At 44.0% G+C, this 10,952-nt stretch overlaps 1 protein-coding gene across 1 annotated transcript in view; it reads left to right on the forward strand.

The window, feature by feature from the left end:
- Nucleotides 1-10,952, forward strand: part of PLEKHM3 (pleckstrin homology domain containing, family M, member 3) — a 168,084-nt gene that overhangs the window by 37,245 nt on the left and 119,887 nt on the right. The window contains exon 3 of the mRNA XM_004674343.2: nt 5,285-6,217. Coding sequence (XP_004674400.1) covers nt 5,285-6,217 — 933 coding nt within the window. The remainder of the gene's footprint in view (nt 1-5,284; nt 6,218-10,952) is intronic.

Consider the following 10,952-nt stretch of genomic DNA (forward strand, 5'->3'; position numbering starts at 1 on the left):
CCAAACATTATAAAGCAAAAATACAATTAAACGAGGTATGATTGTACCTTATGATAAAGAGGTCTAAGAGGTCTAGGATATTACTCTTGTGGAAGAATTAGGTCTCTAGAGTCAAGGAGAGTAAGGACCTGTATTGATAAAGATTGTAAAACCATATGGCAAGTGCATAACATATCTCTTTTCCCACCTCAGTGACATCATAGTGTTTTTCCCTGCTGAGTCCAGATGTGGCCTCAGCAACTTTCTCAGTATGGAATTCCAGGCAGTCGATGAAAGTTACCTTCCGTCTCTATTCATACAATGCCAAAAGGGGCTGCTACTTTGGGAGATTGAGGGTGGATGGAGCTGAAAGATGGTCAGTTGTAGGAGAGGAAGTACAGGAGCCCTTGGAATTGAAGTAGGTGACTAGTGCCAAGTCCAGGAGCCTTGTGGTTGTAATTAGCCCCCCCGGGAAGCATGCTGACTTGGAGGGAGAGGCCAGACTGGCGGTGAATGGTGGACCTCAGGGAGTCTGTGCCGCTGGGGAAGTCTAATCACATTCACCCATGCTCTAGGCTGTCAGTGTATTGCTGCAGCCAGGACCAGAGCTCTGAGCAGAGGTTGCACCAAGTGGCACTGTAGTCTGGGAAGCTGGGAGTGGGGTCTGTTCATCAGAGATGACCTTGAGTACAGATGACTGGCATTGACCATATATGAAGAAAAGCTAAATCATAGGAATGCCTTTGTTCTGAAGTGGTACTTTTTCTCCTTGATCTTGAGTTAATCAGTTTCTGTTGCTCTAGAAGTTTCATATGAGAGCCATTTACCAAAAACAAATTATAAACTTATTGAGAACTTCTGTCATCTTCGTGCCTCCAGTGGAGCTTAGTGTCTCGTTTTGCACTAGTCAGCAGTACTCAGAAAATGTTTTGAGTTGCTTAGTCCCTTATCTTTGAACCAAATAATCAATGTAAACCCTGTTCTCTAGTCTTTTGACTCTTAAAAATCATCTGTCTTTATAGCCAGTGGTAGCCTAGATAACCTATAAAGAACCTGAGACAACTGACAAGCAAAACAAATTCAGTCTAGCTGCTGATTATGAGAGGCTGTCCTTTGGGCCTGTCCAGGACAGCATGTCGCTGTGACCTAGGACCCAGGCACCCTGAACTTTGGCTTCCTCTCACATTCATCAGTCTTGTTATAAGGATTTAGATGTTCCCTTTGAATTTGCCTAAATAATTTTGATTTCTAGTATTAGCACCACATGGGCTTTTGAATTCTCTGAAAGTATTAAAATACTGCTCTTTGTCTTTCATTCTAACTGCTGCCTGCCTAAACTAAGATTCCTTTTCTTATGACTTCATCCACTGTGCTGACTTAGGCAGTTTAGATTTCCTTGATAAACTAGATTTCCTAAATGTTTGTTACATGTGTTATGATCTGGGCAGTGGCTTTTAAAAAGACAATTGCATGAAGTAACCAAAATGGAAGCACATAAGATTCAATGATCATACATGCTAATATATGCGAACACACCTAATTATTATATTACAACGGATGTGTATATGTTTGGAAATACTTCATATCAAATTATACACAGACTGGGCAGGAGGATTATAGATGTTGGCTATGAAGGCAGAAACTTTAATATTTTTAACTGATTTAAAAAATTGTTTTATAATTTAATATGCATCTGGTACATGTGAAATGGTATCTGAACTGAGTCAGTAGAAGGGTGTCAGCATAGAGCCAGGGGCTTCAGAGGAAGACAATAATTTTCTCCTATCCTAATTTTCTCATTTCTTCAGGAGTACGTGAGATTTTACATTAGCTCTCATGCGAGGAAGACATGGCAGGCAGAGTTGAAGGGAAGTCTAGGCAGGGGGACAGTGAGAGAGAAATGCGTGGAGGTTGGCTGCATGGTAAGAGCAGCTGTGAGGAGGTATTTGTGACTGGGACACAGCGAGTGAAGAGTGGTGGCACCGTGTGGAAGGTCCCTGGCTGACTTTCTAATGGGGTCATCGGGATAACATCACTGAACCCCCTAATCACTCTTAATTTCCCTAGAAGTAGGACAACTACATGTGATACAGTCTAGCAAAAAAAAGTCTGAGATCTAAATAGCTGTTGATAAAAACATTGTTTAAATGTTCCCCTACTCCCTCATATCATGAGGCTACATTTAACCAAAGTCATCATGGGGGTACATTTGGCCAAACCCAGAATTTGAGAAATTATATAGGACAAAGGAACACATGTCCCCCCCCCCGCCACCCCCTCCCCAGTGAAGGAAAAAATGGAGAAAAAGGGAACTGTTAAAGATTTAAGGAGACTTTAAAAAGTCAATCAAATCAATGCATGATGACTCTAAATAGATCATTTATATTAAAGGCATTTTTTTTTAGGCAACCTGGTGACATCAGACACAAACTGGTATCAGAAAGAAATTACTCATGTTGTAGGGGATGAAAATACTGTCAGATAAGATTTTCTGAAAATTTTATCTATTACATGGGTGATACGTTCTGCAAATAACTTCCAAATATTCCAGAAAAATTAAAGCAAACTACCCAATAAGAAGTAAGAATTCAAAAGGGGCGAGAGAAATGAAACAAAAAGCAGAAACACTTGATGATGTTTGAATCTGAGGACTGAGTACATGGGTGTGCATTTCCCGTGTCCACATACTCTGGCATGTGCTTGACATTTTCCATGATGGAATGTTGTAGGGCCATCAAGGAGTCCAGACGTGACTTTGTAACAGGAAACTTGTGATGGCTTTTGGCCTATAGAGGGGAGGGACCATGTGCAGGGCTACGCATACTCAAAGGGATATGTGGTAACTATCAAATGATCTGGAATGAGGAGGTATGAAGGCGGGAACCCATTTAAGGTCTTGATTGCAGCGGTGGCCTTGTGAATCGAAACTTTTTTGAGACCAGATAGAGGAACTCACACAAAAGAAGAACTTCCTGATGGGTCTGTGGGACAGAAATGAATTAGGTGCATGATGAGGAAAATTCCCTACTTCCTTTTCAGTCAGTAGCAGTTTTTGTCCTTGGGCCCTTGCGTGGGTCCTCTGAGAGGAGAGAGAGGAGGGGGTTGGGATCTTCTCTGAGGGGGGAGTAAATGAGCTCTTCATACTAGCCAGCGTGGGAAGCAATAGGAAAAAAAAGAATTCTGTTTCTATTTTTTTCAACCCTCTACCCCCCTTTTTTTAAAGCAATAAACTACTCTTCAGTTGTTTCAGTATGAAGTTCATAGATACAGGTGCAATTTCCAGAAGGAAATGAATCCTCAGTGGCCCCAGCTGAGTCATTTATGATGTTAGTTAAGCCAGTATATTATTTGTAAGATTGAACAATTAAATGAGTTGGAATAATATGGTCTCTGGAAAGAGAAGTTGTTCTACAGTTAACTAATGAAAGCTTAGTTTAAATACATAGTTTCTGACTGGCTCATAACAAAAATGCTGAAAGAAAACTTCAGAGCCAATAGAAAGTAACAGCTGTTAGAAATGAAAGGAAAATGGTAGTTCTCCCGCCTTCCACAATCAAAGATAATACTTCACACACCAAATATTAATAGGGTCTCGTAGAAACACGCCACCCCAGTGAATAGTTTCCCGGCCACATTTGTGTTCTTGATTCTGCTCTTTGATGAAGTCACACTTTGAACTGCAGCCTGTCCGTATGGGTGGTTTCTACAAGGAGCCTCTTTTCTGTCTCCATTTAACATAGATGCTTAGAGGGACTAAGCTGAGATGGACACACTGAGGCAAATGCACACTTTACTGCTGTTGTGCATCATGAGGGGAAAGGGCTTTGCTGCCCATCTTGGCAGGACTTCTCATTCCATCCTCTGAGCTAACTTTTACCAGCCCGACTTGAACCTCAGAAGGAAGTGAGGTTACGGTCAGGTTGTCACTGATTTGGGCCCAATTCAAGCAGAAGTTGTAATTCATGGTAGCTGTTGTAAGGAGCTCTGAGGGAAGAAAGAAAAAGAAACATTCCTAGCTCAAAGCAAGAAAGGCAATTTTTATTTTACACCAGGACATGCTGAGGCACTGGAGAGATGTGGATGGAGAGGCTGTGGCTAGGAGTCACTTGATGCAGGAGGCTGAACTGCCGTCAGAGCTCGATGGAGAAACGGTCTCTCTCTCCAAAGGGAGTAGGGTTGCAAGAAACTGATGTATTTAGTAGCCCCAGAAATACTAATGATCGTCAGGACCAGAGATGTAATGCAGGTAAAATGGCTGTTCTCTGCCACATTTCTGTCCTTCTCTCTCTCTTTGCTATTTTAAGATCTAGGTCTGTGTTTCTGTTTCTTCAGCCAAGATCAGAACTCGTACAGACCTTTGGGAGTGTCACGTGTCCTATGTAGGGGATGATTCAGTCGATTTATGACGTCTCAATCGTGTGTCAGCAGAGAGGTTGAGAAATCTCTCCGAAATGTAAACCCACCCAGAGAGGGGCACTGCCTCCTGCCTGTGTGCATCATTTTCTCACCTGATCAAAGTGTCAGCAGTTCCTAGTGCCTATTCTCTTTTATTAAGCTATGAAACTTGTATTTATTGTAGTAAATCACTGATTTAAGATGCCTGACCAGATAAGTTAGTGAAACGGAGGGGAAGGGAAGGCGAAGGGAATTAAACCTCCAATATGCTGGATATTTGTCTGGGGCTTAGCTATTTCTAATTTAGCAAGTCCTTTTTAAGTGTCAACATGGTTCTGGGCATTGTGTGTGTGCTGTGATATGAGAAAGGGTTCTAAGATGGCCGCTGTGCAGGTGGCCTTGGAGACACTGTGGAGCCTGAGGAGTGAACAATTCACTTCCTCTTCTGCCTGCCAACTGCCCTTCCCGGCTTCACCACCAGGACAGTTGGGGGTTTAGGAGGGACGTGGTTCAGATGGCAAGAGGAACATTCTCATGTATGTGGTATTCTGTAGAAAGTTACCTAGAAAATAAAGAATCCTGGCCAAGTGCAGGGCATAGAGATCTCAGATTCCAGCCCGTGAGGTCTCTGTTTTCCCCACAGACCCTTGCACCACCTCTGCAAGTCAGGTTGCACTCCACTCCTGTACTTCCTTGCACTCACACACCACCCTGTTGAGGCTTTTAGACCTGAGACTTTCTCCAGTTACAGCTTTTCGGTGAAGTGCTATCCTGGAAGTGCACATCTGGCTAGTGTGTGCCAGCTGTCCACACATTGTGGTTGCTTGCACCTGCCTTTTCAGCTCATTCAAATAATTCACATGAACAAGTTAACATACTGCTTCTTTTGTTTTGTGTTTTGTTCTTCTAGAACACAAGCAGGCATTCCCAAACATTCTAAAGAAGGGTTACCTGGAGATTCGGAAGGATCACGACAGCTACTGGCAAAGCTGTTATGCAGAACTCTCACCCTACAACTTGGACTTCTACAGCCTCGACAGCAGTGGGAATCAAAATCTCTGTGCCACATACCAGCTCTCCCACTTCCAGAGCATCTCTGTCCTGGGCAACCTCGAGGCCAGGCTGGTGGACACCGTTCTGTATGACAACACTCAGCTGCAGCTAAAGGCAGAGTCACCGTGGGAGGCTCTGGACTGGGGGCAGAAGCTCTGGGAAGTCGTGCATGCTGCCGTGCCTGGCTGCGTGGGACGGCAGGATGCGCTGGCCAACTCCCCAGGGCCTGCTCATCATGCTGACTGTGCACAGAATCATTGTTTACAGAAGTCCAGTGAGCTGCTCCTGCCATCCCCCGTCCTGGATAGTCCTAAGCAGTACCAAAACATCCTCAAATCAGGGACACTCTACAGGCTCACTGTCCAGAACAACTGGAAGGCATTTACCTTTGTGCTGAGCAGGGCCTCCCTGATGGCATTTCAGCCCGGCAAGCTGGATGAGGATCCCCTGCTAAGCTACAATGTGGATGTGTGTCTGGCTGTCCAGATAGACAACCTGGATGACTGTGACTCTTGCTTTCAAGTTATTTTCCCCCAAGACGTCCTCCGCCTCCGGGCTGAGACCCGGCAGAAGGCTCAGGAGTGGATGGAGGCTCTGAAAACAGCCGCCAACGTGGCGAGGAGTTCAGAGCAAAATCTGCAAGTCACACTGAGGAACAAAGCCAAGGACCAGATAGGTGGGCAAGAACTCAGGAAGAACAAACGCCAGTCCGTCACCACCAGTTTCCTGAGCATTCTGACGACCTTGTCTTTGGAACGAGGGCTCACTGCTCAGAGCTTCAAATGTGCAGGTATGATGCAAATTCTTAACGTAAAGCACGTTCTAAAGAACACTCCCACTTCCTACATTGAAATTCACTTTAAAAACCCCTAATCGACTAGTCATCTCTACCTCCTGTTTAAAAAGCATCTCTTCCTTCAAGGAGCTTGAACATCTGTCCATCTTCATGCTGTATTGGTAAGGTAAAGAGAAGCAGATGTGATGTGTCCCACTGAATCAAGATGACTTAGCCAAAGCATAACCAGACTAGGATGTCAGCTTCCTGAGTGCACTGTGATTCCATTTCCTTTGTCTTCTTAAATAAGGGTCACGTGAATGAGCATGGCACATTCTGTCTGACTAGAGGCTTTCAAGCCTGAGGCTGACAAGCAGCACTCCTTAGTCAGGGAGAATGCCCCTTGTCAGTAACGGCATTGATCATAACCTTGCAAATTCTGTTAAGGTAGAATTTAGAAAATCAGCCTTACCAGAAAATCTGGAGCTGAGTAAGAGTAGGGTACAGGATGATTCATCGTGACCTCTTGAGTCATGATGGGGCTGTGCCTCATGCTGGGGAATTGCAAGGCTCCTGGAGCTGCCCTGGGAGGGTGAGACATTCGGTAGAGTTCAAGGTCAGCCTTCTGTTATTTCTTAACATCCCACTATTGCTTCTCTGCTCTATACTCCCTACTCCTCCTCACTTCCCCCAGACAACAAACTAGAAAGAAAAAAAAAAGCTTATTAAATCAAGTTTATGTAACTCCTGTAAGCTAAATCAAATCATTCCCCTTTCACCAAACTCCACAATTTGTGTCAAGAAATTTACCATGAAGGCAGGTTTAATTGGAAGCCTGATCTGGGAGTTTTTAATTTCATTGTAACCAATTTAAGTACATTATTTGAAAATGAACAAGAAGCTCATCATCAGCTAAAAACAAATTTTAAAATTTGTGCTGGCTCCTACATTGAAAAGCTAAAATAGAGGTGGTATTAGGTTTGGTGAGTGGGGTTTTTGGGTTCCTTTGGAGAGTGATTTTGGTAGAATTCCCGCTGAGTGGCATATGGCTTTTTTTTTTTTTTAAGATTTATTTATTTATGCTTATAGAACTGGGGTACAGGCCAGAGGTGTGGGGATGAGAAGATTCACCAGAGACAGAGTGGGGAGCAGAACAGGTAGACTGATGAAGTACACTGCTGATAGGAACAGTAGTAGGCAGGTCAGGAGAGGTCTGCCACGCCATGTGGGTCAGCTCCCTGGCCAGGGATTGAACTCGTGCTGCAGTGGCTTTGGAGAACTTCACCATGCGGTGCATTAACCCATTGTGCCACCAGAGAGAGCCCCAATATGGCAGTTTTATTAAGGAAAAAAGACCCTTGTATAGCCATAGACAGGCAAAAGCTGAATTTTAAAAGGGCAAATTTATTAGGAGAAAATGACGGCTGCATAGACTAAGGCAGCAAAGAGCCGCACTTTGAAAGAGGTGTGTTTGTTGGGGGTTGAGGGGGTGGGAAGAGGTAGGTGCCTGTATAGATCTCCCAGGATCCATACAGAGCAAGGGGGGTCCTCTTTGGTGGAATCACTTTGTGGATTTTATTGCTTTGGGGTCCTATTGGTTAGGTTTTATAAATTGATAATCCCCTCCCACCTCTTATTCCTGGAATTATCCATAGCTGATTTAATGACTCGGTCGTCATCTTAGTTACCACCTGGCTTTGACCTTGTGAAAACTTCCTAATTTTTCTACTCTAAGCTTCCACCAGTGGCAAGCTGAAAACCCGCTTTTTTTAATTTAGGTGTAGTAATGACGATGGCCTTTTCCGATGAACAATAATGTATCTAAAAGGAGGACAGTATGTGAATCAGGCATTACTTTGCCTGAAGGGCTTGGGTGACTTGAAGTGGAAACTTGCAGGGTAGGACTGGGGAAGCCAGAAACACAGAGCAGGCAGAGAAACACTGGAGGTGATGTGAGGTGAGGAGGGCCTTCTGCAGGCAGCTAGCTGCTTTTGGAAAATGGTTTTGAAATGAAGAGAGACTGGCTTTAGGGTGATTGGAAATTACTGACATTTCAGTGTCATATTGTACCAGCATATACGTTACATTTCGGAGTTCAAACATTCAACAGTAATGTATTAAGCACTTGCTCTGTGGACATCCTGGAATTATGGTGCGCTGCAGCACCGGCATATTGCTCATAGGGTCAACAAGTCTATTGTTATCGAAATCAGGGAGAGCAGCTTGGCTTAGTTCTCAAGGCAGAGACTGCATTGATTGAACCAGGAAACTTCTAGAAAGGAGGGAAGAAGAGTCTCAGGTGCTCTACAAGGTTTGCCACCAATTAGTCCCTAATTAGGGGGTACCTCCCTCTCAGGTTTTTTCCTGCTGGATTGTACACTGTCAACCTTCTGTGCTAGATGAGTAGTGTTGCCAGCACCCAGGAGAGAAAGAGGCTGCTACTTAGGAGGCTAGCCCCACAGCTAACAGGAAAATGGAGAAAGGTGAAGAGGAGGGGCAAGGAGAAGGGAGCTAATTAGAAAAGAGTGCAAAAAGGATTACAAGATGGGCAGCCTGCAGCTTCATGGCAGCTTTTAGGTTTCATGTTTTGGGGTGCCTCCCTTTGCTGGCTGAATCTGGTGCTCATGTAATGAAGAGGTTGCAGATGGGTGGGGGGAGGGATTCCGGGAGATGGGGTTAGGTTCCGCTGTCTGCTCCTTCTAAGGCCTCCTGTGCCATGGAGAAGGCTAGGTTCAGGTGCTTTGTGATACAGGAGCTTTCCCAGGTTGCTTGGCATTTGCCTTCCTCGTGGTGCCTGGAATCCCGGCTTCCTAGTGCCAGCGTCCGTCTCCTGTAGGGGGCAGAGTCTCAAAAGAAAAAGGCAAAAACTTGTTAAGCAAACCTCTGAAGAGTTGTTTTTTTTTTTTTTTAATTTTGTGGGAGACGCTTCAATATATCAGATTATTATAGCAGATGGAACTTTAAAAACTGATCTATGGTTCACATAGACACAGTTAATCTAAACCAGCTGCTGCTTCCTTAAGTTCTCACATCCTCTAACTTTGCATCTTCATAAAAACACGCATTTGGTGGAAAACCTGATGGCAGAGCGTGTTTGTTTTCCTGAGTGCCAAAGTCCGGTCACTTGTTTTTAGTTGAAACTTGGCTTTATCAGTATGTCATGGTTGCAGTGAGCCTCTTTAGACTACAATTTCTTATCTTTTTAGTCCCTCCCCCTTTAACTATTTTTTATGAATAAAAATCCGAAGTGGAAGATTGCACGGAGTAGCTCTTTAATATGATGTCATCCAGCTGCTATTTAGGGGCACCACAAAGGTTGGCCTTTAAACCTACAAAGTAGTGAAGTTGGCCTTATTTCACTAAATTCTTTCTGTAGGTGAAGAATTTCTGTGTTCTCTAACTCTCAGAGTCCCTGAGAGAAAGAACCATGATCATCCCCAAATGCCTGAGGTTATGGTTTTGAAAATACATGCTTTGCATAACTGTATATTTCTTAACATGTGCTTGAACTTTTTATAGTCATATTTGCTGATGTAGGGTTTGCTCCGAGGCTCCCTCTCTAAGCACGGAGGGAGGGGGGGTCTTGCAGATCTGCTACCTACCCTGGTTATCCCTGTCTCCAGGGCCTTCATACTGGAGCTCCTTGTCCTCAAAACATATCTTTGAAAATTAAGTCCTTCTACTCACCCTACCATTTATTGTGTGCCGAATTTCTGGCCATGTGCCAGAAACTTGGTGTACCTGACTGAGTCAAGATTACAAGCAGATAAGATTCTCCTCCCCTCAGCTTTGCAGTCTGCTAAGAGAAGGCAGATATTCATCAGGTAACCACATCCAGAATGTCCCAAGGCAGCGGTGACAGAGCCTCAGAAGTGAGGCCCACACATTGAACCAGATGTGCCAAGTGGTGAAATGTCTCAGTCCTTTTTGACCAGCCGAAAAAGGTGGCTTGATAAGGTTGAGCAGGTTTGACCCTGAAGTTAAGGAAGGCTTCTGAGCAGAGGCATATGTAAGTTAAGTCATATTTAAGAACAGTGAATTTGACAGTGCTTTAGTACAGTTTTCCAGAAACACCTCTGTAGAAGAAAATGGGGTATGCTTCAGTGAAGTGACCGGTTGGGATTCAAATTACATTTGGCATTGGGGAATGTGTGGCATTAAAATATTAATGCTAAAACAAATGAGTTTGCAGCTTGTTAAAATATTTATGGAGTGTGTACCTGTGAGTGGTTCTAAATTAGATTGTTCACAAAATGCTGCATAAATTAAATGATAAAGCAGTAACCCTGTTTTTTTCAGGAATGAAACATGTGCACATACCTATTTCTCCTCCATAGATATAGGATTTTCTTGGCCCAAGTGCAAGCATACTTTTCCCATAATTTCCCAGCAATCAGGAAACCCGACAGATGGGTGCCACGAGGGGCTCAGGACCTTGTTTATAGGTGTAACACAAGATGCAAAGCCCATCCTTTATGTGTTCCTTGTGCGGCCGCTTTGTCATCTGGAGGAGAAATTCAATGGCCCAACGTGGAACAAGGTTCCTGATTCTAACACAAAGTTGAAAATGTCAATGGAAGAGACAGCAAGAAATACAGTGAGCAAGGGGATCCCCTGCACCGTTTTTTTACGCTGTCACTTTTTATGGTTTTACTCCTTTGGCTGCTGTTTAACCTCTTGGGACTGCTGTTAGTAATTACATCTCTTTGGCACTTAGAGCTTTTTGCTCTCCTTCCCCCCCCCCCCCCCC

This window comes from Condylura cristata, unplaced genomic scaffold (assembly GCF_000260355.1).
Source record: "Condylura cristata isolate star-nosed mole 26May11 unplaced genomic scaffold, ConCri1.0 scaffold00002, whole genome shotgun sequence".
NCBI classification, from domain to species: domain Eukaryota; kingdom Metazoa; phylum Chordata; class Mammalia; order Eulipotyphla; family Talpidae; genus Condylura; species Condylura cristata.